Source organism: Sciurus carolinensis, chromosome 9 (genome assembly GCF_902686445.1).
Source record: "Sciurus carolinensis chromosome 9, mSciCar1.2, whole genome shotgun sequence".
Taxonomy (NCBI): Eukaryota; Metazoa; Chordata; class Mammalia; order Rodentia; family Sciuridae; genus Sciurus; species Sciurus carolinensis.
The window spans coordinates 35,728,368-35,744,696 of record NC_062221.1 but is presented as its reverse complement, the minus strand read 5'-3'; the positions used below and the strand labels follow the sequence as shown (position 1 = coordinate 35,744,696).

Genomic DNA, 16,329 nt, shown 5'->3' with positions numbered 1-16,329 from the left:
AATATGTAGTTAAATACTAGAGATATAGCAGAATAAAAATCTCATTAATATTAGTTATCAATGCTGAATGAGTTTCTCTTTATTGAAACTAATTTAATGTCAATTTACCTCAAGCTCATTGGACTACCAGCAATGCCTGCCTATTGGAGTCTTGGATTCCAGTTGAGTCGTTGGAATTACAAATCATTAGATGTAGTGAAAGAAGTAGTACGAAGAAATAGGGAAGCTGGCATACCTTTTGTAAGTAGCATGAAGGGTTTGTGGGTGGGGATATATATCTTAAGCATTGCCATAAAATAATAAATGTAGTGATTTTTAGAATAACATATATATATATATATGTATGTGATAAAGCCATAGATGTATATGGTAAAGCTAGTTTTTAATGGTGAAGTATATTTAATCTCCTGATGTAATTACTGACTTTTCTTGAAAGTTACCAATATGATTTTGAAAACTGATCAAAAGTTATACTAGAACATAGTATATGTTTAACTGTGAACAAAGTTACATGCATTTTAAAAATAGACCTTATTTTGAATTTGTATGTTTAAAAATAGTTTCCTGAACTGTTCAGGTTTTTGTTTTCTGTGCAATGAATATTACATGTATGACCTGATAAAAATCTAGTCATCACAGAGAAAAATGTGAATAGTCAAATAAAGCTTTTACTTTTAAGAACTAGAAAATCTAGTTTTATAAACAATAACACTGCTTCTTAGATTATGATATAAGATATATGTTGATTTATTTTTTAATAATTATATAAATAAATTGGACTTAAAGTTTGTAATTATTAGCTCTTTAAGTATGATTGGTTCAAATACACTGTGTTAATTTTCAGGATACACAAGTCACTGACATTGACTATATGGAAGACAAGAAAGACTTCACTTACGATCAAGAAGCATTTCAAGGGCTCCCTGAATTTGTTGAAGATTTGCATAGCCATGGGCAGAAATATGTTATCATCTTGGTAACATAAATTATAGATTAAAATATTTTTAATATTTGCACATTTGTAGGTTAATAGATTTTCTATAGTTTCTTCTTTCTGTCATTAGGACCCTGCAATTTCTATTGATAAGCGTGCTGATGGAAGTGCATATGAAACTTATGAGAGAGGAACTGCACAGAAAGTGTGGGTGAACCAGTCAGATGGAATTACTCCAATTATTGGAGAGGTATATTATAATATTCATTAAACTTGTGTGATCAGTTTTCTATTAATCAATAGGATTTTTCTATAAGTTGTGTGTGTGTGTGTGTGTTTACTTTTATTTTTGGATTTTATATTTCAATTTTGGTGAGTAATTTTAGACAAAGGATGTATTTTAATAATCTTTAAAATAATTTAATCATTCAGAAAGTAAATAGACATCACATATTTTAAAGACTATAAACACAATTATAGCTAACAAATTGTGGTGTATAATTTAGATTCTCACAAAAGTACTGAGGGGTCTATTCAGCTATTTGATATAAAATAATTGCAAACATAAATTGAGTGCTAAGCACCTATATAGTGAGCATTAAGTTTTAAGATTTACCTTTAATGCAATAAAAATGAAATATATATTAAAATTCTTTGCACGTGACAACTGAATTTTAGAAAAGTGAAGTAAGTTATCTAAAGTCTCACAACTAATGAGGAATCAAGGCAGAAATGTGCCTAGCCCTCAAATGTATCTTTTTAAAGGGAATAAATACCCTTTAAGTGGCAATTTTATAAGATATCTTGAAAAGCAAAGTAATATCTAGACAGAATGAGTAAATAATTCCATTTCTTTAACTTAACCAAAATAAATAAAATGATAAACAAAAAATATCAATGTAAAACATATGTCTGTTTACTACAATGAAGAATATTTTTTTTTTTTTAGTAAAGGTTATTAGACCTATGGTTCTCTAGTACTGAGAAACACCCTAATCCTTTTTAAACATTTATTTTAAGACAAATTCTCCCTAAATTTCCCAGGCTGGCCTTGAACTTGCAAGTTTTCTCTGAATTGTCCATCCTCCCTCCATGGACTCTTTAGTAGCTGGGATTACAGGTGTATGTCCTTCAGCCTGGCTCCTATCCCTTCTGTGCATTTGTTAAATTTTCTTGAGAAAGATCTCCTTGAATAATTATGAGCCTATTACAACCACGTTTTCCTACATGTGATGCTATTACTATTTCATGTAATATTATTTTTGAAGATCTGTTGAGCAACTGGGGAGGCTTAAACAGGTGGACCAAAGTTTAGGGCCGACTGCAGCAACTTAGAGAGGCCCTAAGCAACTTAGTGAAATCCTGTCTCAATATAAAAAAAATAAAAAAGACAGGGAATAGGTCTCAGTGGTAAAGTACTGATTTCAATCCCTAGTACAAAAAAAAAAAAAAAATTATTCTGTTGGATATGGCCACATCAGCCAGCCAGCCAATATTGATTATTTGGATATAAAACAGTATATTTTATCCCAATTTATTTAAAATTGAATTCTTCTTGCTTAATGTAGTTATTGGAAGCAATAAGTAAAATAATTTGGAGGAACATAAATCACAAAGAGGTAGCATAGTATGCTTTCTGTTTACCAGTATGAACTAAGGTATAAAATTACCTGGGTTAGAATTTTTACTGAATCAGTTCTTAGAAGTGTGACTTTGAATAAGTTGCTTAACATGACTGTGCATAACTTTTCTCATCTGCAAGGTGAATTTACATGTGCCACTTACCTTACCTATAAAGTGATGATAAAAGTAGCACTTACCCCACCTTCTAAATTCCCAATGAAGATTATATGTTAAAAATTGTAAAAATGCTTGGAACTGTGCCTAGCATATGTTTAATGTCACAGTGACATTGTTGATAAGACATAAATATAAAAGAGATTATTTGCCTGGATTTCTTGGTAGTAAATGTCTTTAGAAATGAACTATTTGTTTTATTTTATTCAGTTAGGATTGAATAACCTAACATACATTTTTAACCTAACATACAAGGATGATTAGAAATATATTTAGTTACAGTAAAAGTAGCAGCCTCATCCAAAGTTCTTTTATATTTTTCTTCCTAAATACCTTATGATCTTCCTCCCTCTTTTTAACTATTCTTACGTAAATGCACCTAGAAATAGATCTGAGAATATTATGAAAGTATATGGTATATGAGTCACATATACCTAAGTATAATATTAGAACTTTAATAATTTTAGAATACACAACTCATATAAAGTTCCATTTATTTATTTATTCTTTTATTTATGTATTTCTGTGAATGATCTATTTATCTAGGTATGGCCAGGATTATCTGTATTTCCTGATTTCACTAATCCAAACTGCATAGACTGGTGGGCAAATGAATGCAATGATTTTCATCAAAAAGTGAGCTATGATGGACTTTGGATCGTAAGTAGTTTAAAACTGTTATTTTTGTCAACGATAATAGAACAATTTAGCCATAAAAAGTACGTTGTATTTTTCTAATCTATTCAACATAAAATTAAAAGCCCTTAATGTTTTTCTAGAACCTGTAAATATTATATTTACTATCTTCATGGGTTAGAGAGGGACAACAAGAAATACAAATTAATGTTGCTAACCATGTGCTTAGCATATCATAGAAACAATATATTGAGATGTTTCTTCTTTCATCATGTACTTCATAGGATAAATTTAATTGTTTAATTGAAGTGTTTAATTTTATAACTAGTAATTTATCTTTAAAAAGTTAATCAGACTTGAGGATAGGCCTGTAGAAATCTGTAAACCTATTCGCAATTTCAAAAATGTTAACGTAAGTTTGCAAGAATTAAACAACATCAATATGAATGTCTCTACCCTTTAGAAACTTTTAGCAAGCTATGGAATAAAACAAATCAAAATTGGCGGTGAATTGTGTTTCATATTAAGAAACAACAAGAATCAATATCTTAGATGACTGGTGAAGTCATTAAAGAAAAACACATGTCTTTGTTTCTTGGAATGAAGTTTTATTTGTGTAGCTATGCATCGCCAGTTACTAAACTTATTTATGGTACTATGAAATCCTGGATGATAGTCAAGCCTTCATAGCAACCTTAACTCCATTTCATGAAAGAAATCACTATGATCCTGAAATTTTATATTTTAGGAGAAACATTTAATGAGCTTGAACATAGAAGAACAGTGACTTTGTTCAAAAGTATTACAACTAAATGGAACCCTGGGGAGACATACTGGATAACCTATCTATGTGCTCTTTGGGTATTTAGGTCCATAATATTTCTTTGTCCTTGAAATGCTAATTATTTATTTAGCCATAGTTTAATTATAAATTGATTTATTTAATCAATAAATGATATATTTTGCAAGAATTTATTTGCTATTATCTGCATATCAAATATGTTGGGAAGAATACAAATATGGAAAAATTATGTTTTTTGCTTACAAAATGGAATCGTGTAAAGAATGAGCATTATTTTCAGAATTTCTACAATGGTGTCAATAGAATGAAAATAGAGGTTTTCATTTATTTTTTCTTTTACATAAAACTAGTGAGATCACACTGGTAATATTTAGTTACTGAAAGAAATAATTAAAAGGATTCTATGACATTGTTTCTTTTCCATTTTATCTCTTAAACTATGAATTGAATTTTTTTTTCTAGACTTCTTTTTTTCCTGGATAAGAAACACTTTGGCTCATTAGAACACTAACAATTATAAACTGATAATTTAGGAACAGCAAAAGAGACTTTGCGCTGTAGAAAGACAGAAAGAAAGAATACTCCATTTCCTGTATAATCAAGGGATGGAATTCATCTTTAAAGGCAGGAGAGGATGAAATGGAAAAGGTATCAGGACAAAAAAAGTTTTTTCCAGTAAAACTATTAATACAGAAACATTTAAGTTAATCTTTATAAAGATGCTTAGGTTATCAGTTCTCAGAATATGATCAAGCTCACCTAGGGTTCCTTGAAAATCTTCCAGGTATTCCAGGAGGTCACACTATTTGAATTAGAATACTAAAGATTATTTGCATTATTTTTTCATTTCCAGTCTCTCAGGAGGAAAGACAGGAACTTGAGCGAGACAATTATTGTTGCTAACCATGTGCTTAGCATATCATAGAAACTTAATATATGAGCCAAAACATAATTATATTGAATAAAGGAATGTGCTAGGATTGTGTGTATAATGATTGAAACTTGATGAAGAGACTCATACAATAGTTTGGAAAAAAACATTTACTTAATATTTTAATTAATGTGTTTCATGTTCAACGAAAGTTACTCAAGTGAAATACATTTAGATGTTTAAAATCTCTCAAGCTGGCTGAGATATCTCTGTGAGATGGTATTTAATTTGACTTATTTTAAGTTGGTAGCTCGGATGTGCTTTCTAGGAATAAAAGAACTTCGTGGTTCCCATTGATAAAGTATTTTTAAACAATTGGAGAATTTTTGCTTGTATGATATAGAATTATGTAAAATCTGCTGGCTTTCATTTTTAAATCCTTTTAGGACATGAATGAAGTTTCCAGCTTTGTTCAAGGTTCAACGGAAGGGTGCAGTGAGAGTAGTCTGAATTACCCACCTTTTACTCCCGGTAAATTTCATTTGGTTACCTATTAGTCTTAATTGATAGTAGTATTCTTGTTAATTGGTAAATTCTAGCATATATTTCTAAATCAAAATCTTTGATCTATTTTTTAAAATCTTAAATCAATATGTAATATAAAGTAGGATTATATTTAAATAAACTAATCTATTGTAGAGATTTAAAATGAATCTATGGGTATATGATACACAATATAGATGTATACACTTATGTACTCCCATTATAGTCTATTTTTCCATGTGCTTATTTATTATAAAAGTTAGGAAATACTAGTTCACTGGTATTTATTAATATAAATGTAAAGCTAATAGTTTTTGCAAGAGCAATAGGAGTGCGGGATAGGGGTCTAATTATAATTTATTTTAATTCATCGTAGTCTTTTATTAAAGACATGTTCCTTATGTGCTTTCTCTAAGATATTCTTGACAAAATCCTGTATTCTAAAACGGTCTGCATGGATGCTGTGCAAAACTGGGGAAAACAGTATGATGTTCACAGCCTGTATGGATACAGCATGGCTATAGCCACAGAGAAGTAAGTTATCATTTCATTCTGAAACTCCTTTTGTATTTATTGTCTAGAAATCTTTTTGGTAATTTATCAATATAATTAGAAAGTAACAAGGGTAAAAAAGAAAGTAATACTTTCATACTAAAAATTCATCATTCATTTATTATGTTGTTAGATGTTGATTAGATTTAAATTATCCCTCGAAATTTTGATTCAGTTTGCCATCTCTAAACATAACTGTTTTCTAAACAAGAACTTCCCGATTGATTTGAGCCAATGTTGTTCTTAGACCAGGTTCTTAATTATTTTTCAAAACCAAGTGTTTTAATTAAAATTAAAGTGTAGTTTCTAAGTAATAGATTTCCAAGTACTTTTTTAGTGCAATGCAATAAAAATCTTACTTGAAACAAAACTAAGGAAGGAGATGATCATATGTTGATTACCCTTTAGTGTTTATAATTATTGTGTAAGGTTCTATAATGCAGTTGTTAATAAAACATAGGTCCTAGTCTTAATATATTTGTAATTTTCTCATAATTAAATAACTATGATTGAGTATTCAAATCCATTCTTTCTCATTCCAAATCACATCATAATATTAAAGTTTTGTACATTATCTTCATAGTGTTGAGTTACTTTTATATTTATAGTTACTACAGTGTTACATATTGCATTACTGAAGTCAATAAAATCTGAGGGGGTTAAAAAACATGCTCTACCAATATAATTAAAAGTGGGATGTGGAAAAAGCATATGAGAAGATCATATTTTTCTAAGGTACCCTGGATAACTTTATATGCTGAATTAAATATTTCTATCTTTTCTCAATTTTGCATTGATAAAAACTATCAATAAAGGGCACCAACAGAGATAAAATAAATAATGCTAGTTGTTGCAGGTGGTGGTTAACTTCTAGAAACTAAAAAATAAAATGCTACACACACATAAAATTTTTTCCCATAACTGCCTACTAATACTTGAAAATGTAGACTCTAAGATATGATTAGTCATTATCCTGTAGAAAGAGTTTAAGTTGGACTGAAGTTCAGATTATAAACTTAATATTTATAAAAGAATTTCAATGAGTTTAAGTAGTACAAACCAATACAAATATTGAGTTGATAGCATGGGCTTTTGATTTGGTAAAGGATGAGTGAAGTCATTGAACATCTCATTGTTTCTAAAAAAAAAAAATTCTTCTGTATTTGATCAGGATACATTTAAATTGGTAAGTATTGATGGGTAAATAAAAATGATATAAAAATTTGTGGAAAAGCTCTTAAATATTATGAATTGGCTCAGTGACTATTCAAATATATATTTGAAACTAAAGTTCTAAAATCAGCAAATATCAATTTCGTTTTAAGGTAAATCCTATTTATTTATTAATTTTGTTTCACTTTAAGAGCCGTAGAAAAAGTTTTTCCTAACAAGAGAAGCTTCATTCTCACCCGATCAACTTTTGCTGGATCTGGACATTATGCTGCACATTGGTTAGGAGATAATACTGCTTCATGGGAACAAATGGAATGGTCTATCACAGGAATGCTAGAGTTCAGTTTGTTTGGAATGCCTTTGGTAAGACAGCTCAATATAGTGTTTTATATATATATATATTTATAAAAGCAAAAATTCATATTAAATTTCTTTTTGTTTTTTGTCACGAGGGTTGAATCTAGGAAACCTGTACATGCTAGGCAAACAGACACAGAGCTGCATCCTGAGCACCAAAACATAAACTTTCAATGGCATCTTTAATGCTTTTTGGTAAAATTATTAAAAAGTGTGTTACAGAAATAAACTCAATCTTTATTCTTTAGGAGTTTATGAGAAAATGAAATTTGGATGTCTGTATCATTTAAACGATTACAGTGATAAAATGGAATTAACAAAACTTCATCAAGCAAACTAATTCAGGAAATAAATATAAATACAAACAAAGTATGGAAAAGAATTTGACTATAAATATAAAACAAAAGACTGTAGGGCAGAATTCAAATACATTGTGGATAAAAATGTTTCAAAACTATAAATATATTTAAAAGGTTTTATTGTCAGTTTAGCTTCACAAAGAAAATAGAGCTATTTCTTTTACCTAAAAGATAAAAGATAAGTACAGAGAAGTGTTCAAATATTCAGAAGTTGAGAAAATGTATAAAATGAAATTCTAAACCTGAGAAATTAGGCACATCTCTATATGAAGCAAAAAAAATTTATAGTGTTAACACTCAAGATTGCAGAGAGTCATTTAGAAATGTAAAGTTTATTTGGAAATTTTGGTGAAGTAGCTATTCTTTCTTTCATGTGTAGGAATAAAATGAGCACCAAAAAAACCAAGTGAACAATCAGTAAAGATCCCCCTACCACAATCCTGCACTTGGAAATTAAAAAGCACATTATCATATTATTCATGCATTAAAAACCAAACTGAATGGGAATGAAAAAAAAAACTCCAAACTTATAACTGAATCTTAACAATTTTGTTTCTTATCAAAGCTTGTGTTACTTCAGCTAAATTAGTGTTTAGAAGAAGAATGATAGCCTTAAATGAGTAAATTAAAAACAAAGAATATCAATAAGTGATCCAAACAAAGATGTAGGTAATAAAAATAAGAGATGTTAATGCAATTAAGGCAAAATATTTTGAGAAATAATTAAAAAATTTTAATACAAAGGTGGTTCTTTGAAAATGAATAAAATACATCTGTGTTTGTCAAAAAGAAAAAATATATTAGAATGTATTTTAATACAAAGTCTTATTGATTGCAAAATTAAAAAACAATAAGAAGTAAAAGCTTAGTAAACGAATTAAAGCTGTACCAAATTAAAGGACAAGAAGATTCACAATGTTAAGTATAACAGAAAAATAAATCTATGTATACATAATGTTTAATAAGAGTGCTTTATATGTTCATAAGGAAATATATACATTAATTTCATAGAAATATCTCTTATAGTCATGAGATCCCATTCAAAAGAGAACTAGAGTAACATTGATATAATTTAATCTTACCAGAAAAGAAAAATGTGCTGTAATTCATACATGTCATTTGTATAGTTAATAAACATGCAAACAATACCACATATTATTTAGAGATACATATATATTTTCATAGAAAAATGAAGAAATGCTTGTAAATAGTAAATGCTACATTCAAGATAGTGTTTTCTGGAGATGTCTTGAAGTAAGTCTATTACAAACTTACATGTATATGGATTGAAGTGAAACTCAATTTTATTTAGAATAATTTATTTCATAAATTCAATATGAACATATAGTCACAGGCTTTTTCCTAGTTTACTCTTATAATAATGTATTATAAATAAGAAAAATTAAACAGTTTTATTTTGGATTAAGATGCAACATATTTTAATATAATATTTTTATGTTTATACATTGAATTAGTGATTTTATCAAAAAAGAAAATAGATAAATGTATACACAGGCTAAAAATGAAGATGAAAGTATGTAAAGTGATGTGGTTTTAGAGGCAAAGATGGAGCAAAAATGAAAACTGAACAGGGTTAAAGAGGAGATGATAAAGATGAGGCATAAACTGTGATGCTCTTGGCAATTTTGAGAATTTTAATGCTATAAATAATAGATATATTTGTTATTTAGGTTGGAGCAGATATCTGTGGATTTGTGGTTGATACTACAGAAGAGCTTTGCAGAAGATGGATGCAACTTGGGGCATTTTATCCGTTTTCTAGAAATCATAATGCTGATGGATATCAGGTAAGTGACTCTTGTTGTCCATAGTTGTAGTTTTAATAATGTCCTAAATGTGTCTACAGAAAATATGATCTGAAAGATTGCAGAAGAATTCACAAAGAATAGTTAGATGTTTTTGTTTCAATGCCCATATTTATATATATTTATGTACATAAATATACACATACATATAAATATTGTATAAAAATCAAATAAGGAAGTCATGAAAAATGTGCTTATAAATATTTTATGGAAGGTTAAGTCATAAAAATATGTGTTAAATTGCTAGTATTTTAAGTTAGAGTCAAAGATTTTTGAGTATGGATTCTTTGATTCAGTAGAGTAAGTTTCAGGTAACTTCTATTTCATAAAAAATGTACTGTTAAGGATTTCCAATTTTTGTTTTGTTAAAGAAAAACAAAAAAAGATTAAAGACATTTACAAAATAATTTGAGTCCCAAGTTACTCTATGATGAAAGAAAAAACGGAATAAATAGGTAGAGAAAAAACAAAACTAAGACTTTCATAGCATGGTTCTGAACCAGTAGGAGCTGCAATACCAGGAAATATGGAGCTGTTTAACCAGTCCTGAATTCAGCTTGTCTTGGGCCCTGATAAGTATATTTTTCAGAGATGGGTGAAGTTCAGTTTAACAATTAAGCTAATTAAATGTGTGCTCTTTAAAAATTACTCAGTATTCACACATTTGTTGCATGCACTTAATTCGTTAAAAAGAAGAGATGACTCCTCAGCTTGGCTCATAAGGAGGCACAAGCAAACAGAATTAGAAGGGCAAATTGGAGGTTAGTCACTTCCTAATCCATCCAATGATTCTGAGCAGTTCACCCAAATGATACTTGTGAACAATTCATGTCCATAGGAGATCCTGATATGACTCACATTGTACTTTGTATTAATTGGTGTTTTCCAAAAAGTAGATGGTATGATAGAATGAATATGTTAGAGATCCATTGGTGAAATACTTCTGAAGGACAATGAAGAAGAAGCATAAGAAAAGGGCAGGAGACTTCAAATCACATTTCAGGTATCAAGCAGGGAAGCTGACAGGGAAAGGAGGTGATTTGGTAAGCAGAATCACAGATTGCAGCAGGTTAACAGTTTCACTGAGGTCAGTTGGGGGTGTTTGCAAGGCCAAGTTGACCACTGGAAGAGTTCCATATCTCCTAGAAAAGGGTGTGCAAAATGCTCCCACTACGTGTGTTGGATGGCTTAGAGCGGCCAAAGGGAAACAGGAGTTCAGTGTAAACATAAAGGTGAATCCAGGGAAGTGGTGACTGCTGACTCAGTAAATTTTTTTACCTGTACTGGAAATCTCAACAGGCTTTCCCACAGGTTAGCCGAGGAAGTCAGCTGATGTAGACTGTTAGTTCATTAGTGGACTCAGTAGAAATGCTGCACTTCAAGGTTCAAGTCTGCAGACTGTCCAGGTAGCTTTGCTCCCTGTATTCCTGGACCAGTGGACTACCTGGGGTGTATTCTAACGGTAGTGACAAGGTACAAGACAGTTAATCCTCAAGCATGCACATTTTAAGCCTATGCTTGATTATGACACATGTACTACCATCCTACTAGCCAAAATCACTTCAGAGGGCTGAGCACAAAGTCAGGTGTGGTAGGAGATTGTGAAGATAGGAATACCCTGCCCAATGATAGGTACTACAAAGTTACAGGGCGAAGGTTGTGAGTAAGAGGAAAAATTGGAGCCAAAAATTTATTCTACCACAATTAACAGGTGAAACTCCTATTTTGTTTTAAAAAAGTCATCTTCCCAGTGTATTTTTATATCAAATATGTCTAATTTAAATCTTAGTAAAATACATGAGCAACGAAATAGAAACATTCACACACTGTGATGATGAAATAATTTTAGCTTTTTATAAACAAGGTCAAATTTACACAATTTGTGTATTAGAAATAGGTGAAAATATTTCTATTTTGATTTCCATTCACAATTTAGGTTTCTTGTTTTAATTTCCCTTTTTATTCTACAGCATCAAGATCCTGCCTTTTTTGGACAAAATTCACTTCTGGTCAATTCATCAAGACACTATTTAACTATTCGCTATACCTTATTACCTTTCCTCTATACTCTGTTTTATAAAGCCCATGTGTTTGGAGAAACAGTAGCAAGACCAGTTCTTCATGAGTGAGTACTAAGTATAAGAATTAAAATATCTTTTAAAATACATTAAGACATACATTGAAAAGATTAGCAGAGAAAAATCAAGATATCAAGTGGATCTATGCTACTTATATTTACAGCTATACATACAATTTGACAAATTATATAATGATTTTATTAGACATAATTTGTTGGATAGACCACATTAATTATAGAAATGTTACAATTGAATAGAACTTCCAAGGGCAAACATACATATAATGTCTTAGGGAAATAGTATCAGTAAGATTAAACCCAGAATTATTGAAAGTGTCTCAAGTATACATTGTAAAATCATGTAAATATATATAACAGTGTAAAATATTTACAAAAAAAGTGAATTGGGCTCCACTTGTGTACCATAATTAGAATAGACCTTTTCTCAAGAAATGATTTAAAGACCTTTACAAATCTATGTCAAGAGTTTTATAATGAAAATTTTTAATGGAAGAAAATAGAATATGAAACATTCTTGGTCCTTAATAAAACTATCTTACAGGAGAAATAAAAAAATAATTTATTATAGACTCAAAGTAGCCATATAACCTATGGAAGATTTTTTTTGAATAGCAGAAAAACTAATTCTTTCTTGATTTCTTCCTCTTATCTCCCTTCCTTCATTCTGTTCCTCTCTTTTTTCTTAGGTGTTAGATGAATCATAAGGGATATAAGAACTATTGATTTAAAATTACACATATTAAATAAGTAGAATGAATAATGATTCTCAGGGCTAAAAACATATAACAAGGTAGGAATTTGGATATATTTATTTTGGATTATTTTATCTTAAAAATTGTCATTGTTCTTAGGTTTTATGAGGATACAAACAGCTGGATTGAGGATACTGAGTTTTTATGGGGCCCTGCATTACTGATCACTCCTGTTTTGAAACAGGTAAGTTGTACAAATTTAGTAAATTTATTACTTAAAGGGAACTTTGTATTACCAAATCCATACTTAGTTATGAAGCATTTGGTAATAGATGTTACTCAATGAACTGTTTCAAGCTGATAAGTATTTACTTGAACACTAAAATGCAGAAAACATTTGAAAAATGTTAAATATTAAATCAATCTATGCTTCAAATATATAATATGTAACTGAAGGCACAGAAATTGTTTAAAACTAATATTCTCCTGTCAAAGCTTTTTTATTTAAATCAAAATAAAATTTTACAGTAATATGAACATAAATATTGAAATTTTGTTGTAGCATAAGTAAAGGGGAATCTGAAAACTAGCTGATCTTAAGAAAGTGTTGATAGAACAGTGGAGTGAAATTTGTGGTTCCTATTTTTTAAATGTCTCTATGTTCGTGGAGGTATACAGAAATGAACATGTTTACATTCACAGTGATCATGAGGTTTATAGCAGTATAAAAGCATTCATGCATTATTTTAATCAATACCTACAATAATTTCATCTTTACCCCTTTGCTTTAAGTTATTTCTTACATTATGTTAAGTAATGCTGGGAAAATAGCACTTCAACTATTATCTATAGAAGATAATGGTGTGTGACAACATAGAGAAAATTTTTCCTCTTAAAAGATGGAAAGTCCAACTTATTATTTGACAAAGATTCTCCTTAAGAATTAAAAAGAGATTAAAAGTCTTGCTTCAATTTAGGGAGCAGAATCGGTGAATGCATTCATACCTGATGCTACTTGGTATGACTACGAAACTGTAAGTAACTTTAATACATGTTTAAGCTTACAGCTATTATATTTTGAAACATCTGGACGTGGAAACTTAACTCCAAACATATACCATACCTATTTTTAAGAGTTCTGTAATTATTATAAAAAGAATAATTTGAGAACTGTGTGAAAATTGATACAAATATATTCTTCGTTGCCCCTGAGCTAGGTTTTAATGTAATGTTCTATTCTTTAGTATAAGGATGTATTGTTATTCATTTAAAATGGAATAAAACAAGTGTTTTAGGAAGTGGTAGTAGCTTACTTTAATGCTTTTTTATTTTACATATTTAATTGTATTTAATTACTGAGATAATGTTCTACATTTACTTTTATATACTATATTTAAACATTTTTAAAAATCTTTTTATTTTATTCTTGTAAAGACAACATAACAACATTCACACACAATCATTTTCATTTGGCAATACCTCTTAGAAGTACTTATTTTCAATGTAATTTTGTTGTATATTATTTAATTTGCTAAGAAGAATCTTTAATATGAAATAATGTTTTTTAAAGAAACTTCCTAAAGACATGCTAACTTTATTTTCTGTGTGTGCAAGTCAGTCAGTTTCCTTATCTTTTAAATTTGTTATTTGTTATTTTAATTGTACATATTTGTAGTAGAGTGTAACAATTTGACATAAGTACACTGCGTGAAGATCAAATCAGTGTAGTTAGCATTTCAATCTCCTTAAACATTTAACTTTTTAAATTAACATGTAAGAAATGTACATATATAGGGTATGGTGTATTATGTCAATACATGCATGCTTTGTGTGGGATTAATCAGAGTAATTAGCTTTTTAATCTTCCTATCACTACATTGTTTTTGGAGACTTTGTGCTCTTCCTAGTTATCCATAAAATATATACTGGGTTATTGTGAACTAAAATTACCTCATTGTATTGTAGAACACTAAAACTTTTATTTCTGATTGCACTTTTTTACCTGTTATTTAACGTCCCTCTGTCCCCTCTCCCCCAGAGAACAATATAGGAGGCTCCTCAAAGTATTAGATCCACCGTATGATCTATAAATCCCAATTCTAGATAGATTTCCAAAGAAAATGATATGAACACACTTGCACTTCTATGTACTGAAGTATTATTCACAATAAATAGGATATGGAATCAACCTTGATGTCTATCAGCAGATAAATGGATAAAGAACATATGTATATGCATAGTAGTATGTAATTCAGTTACAAAGAGTGATATCCCTAGCATTTGCAGCAAAATGGATGCAACTGGAGGATATTCTGTTGAGTGAAATAAGCCAGACAGAAAAACACCACATATTCTTTCTCTCCTGAGGATGCCAAAAATGTTGATCAGAATGTAGAAATGTGATTCCTCACATTAAAGTAAAATACTAGAGTGGGGTTATTTAAAATTAGTTTTAATTACCATGCAAATGAAATTAATTTCTCCATATCAATCTTTTCAAATTTTAGAGAAAGTAAGTTCATTTTTTACTGACTCTATTAAGTAAACTGAAGGAATAGAATTTTCTTTAAAAGTTAGAAAGCAACATAATCACATTTATTTGGTTGATATGAATGACCGCACATAATGAAAGTGTGGAATGGAATTTAAAGTTTTCACTGATCATAAAAAAACCTTCTAATTTTCTAAATATTAGGGTGCAAAAAGACCATGGAGAAAACAGCGGGTTGATATTCCTCTTCCAGCAGATAAGATAGGGTTACATATCAGAGGAGGTTATATCATCCCTACCCAAGAACCAGCAGTAACAACAACAGCAAGGTAAAATGAAAGTCACTAGCTAAAATCTGAAATTTAATATGTGCTAAGAGTTCATATTTTTATCAAGAATCAGAGGTTAATGTTCAGTTTTTTCACCAGAAGATGTTTGACACACAGAGGTAATGCTTAACCATAATCCTCATGGTTATGTATATTAAATATATATAATAGCAAAGGTCTTGATTCAAAAAATTAACACTATTATATTAAATATTTTTCCCATACAAAATATTTACTCATGTTCTCTGTAGAAAATAGAGAATTCAAGATAATCTCTTGTTCTTGATAAAAACATAAAATACTAATGCTTGTTATATAATTTGAAGATGTGTCAGTATTTACATGTTTGGATTTTCAACATATAATTGTCACAAAATTTTTCTTTTTCTAGAATGTTTTGCCTTTCATTTGGTAAGTGAGCAGGCACACAGTAGCGTGTGCCTATAGTCCATCTCTTTGGAAGGTTAAGGTGATAGAATTTTGAGTTTGAGACCAGTCAAAGGTATTTAGGAAGAGCTGGACTCAAAACAAAATTAAACAAATCAAAATAAACAAGCCCAAAACCTCCAAATGCTCCATAATTTGGTATTATATAGATGGCCCAATAACTTGTTGACCAGATAACTAAATATTTTTTTTTAATTGGAAACGAAGTAAATTTTTTGGTTTAGGTAAAGCACAATAAATAGTTTTCTGGTAAGAGTAAGACTCTTAAATATTTCTATATTTAGAATGAAAGAAGAAACTTAACAGCTCTGGTGTTTTATTTTGTAGTATTGAGTCCAAGAGTATAGAGATATTTTATATCTTTTATATAACATTAAGAATACCCAAAACTATATTATTTCCTTTTTGTGTGTGTGTAATGT

General features: G+C 29.5%; 1 protein-coding gene across 1 annotated transcript in view; it reads left to right on the top strand.

Annotated features, from left to right (window-relative positions):
* The window catches only part of Si (sucrase-isomaltase), a 75,062-nt gene that overhangs the window by 16,369 nt on the left and 42,364 nt on the right, over nucleotides 1-16,329 (top strand). The window contains exons 9-20 of the mRNA XM_047564496.1: nucleotides 115-240; nucleotides 845-976; nucleotides 1,065-1,184; nucleotides 3,278-3,391; nucleotides 5,487-5,571; nucleotides 6,000-6,117; nucleotides 7,500-7,671; nucleotides 9,716-9,832; nucleotides 11,821-11,975; nucleotides 12,800-12,884; nucleotides 13,618-13,674; nucleotides 15,336-15,460. Of these exons, the coding sequence (XP_047420452.1) occupies nucleotides 115-240; nucleotides 845-976; nucleotides 1,065-1,184; nucleotides 3,278-3,391; nucleotides 5,487-5,571; nucleotides 6,000-6,117; nucleotides 7,500-7,671; nucleotides 9,716-9,832; nucleotides 11,821-11,975; nucleotides 12,800-12,884; nucleotides 13,618-13,674; nucleotides 15,336-15,460 (1,406 nt within the window). The remainder of the gene's footprint in view (nucleotides 1-114; nucleotides 241-844; nucleotides 977-1,064; nucleotides 1,185-3,277; nucleotides 3,392-5,486; nucleotides 5,572-5,999; nucleotides 6,118-7,499; nucleotides 7,672-9,715; nucleotides 9,833-11,820; nucleotides 11,976-12,799; nucleotides 12,885-13,617; nucleotides 13,675-15,335; nucleotides 15,461-16,329) is intronic.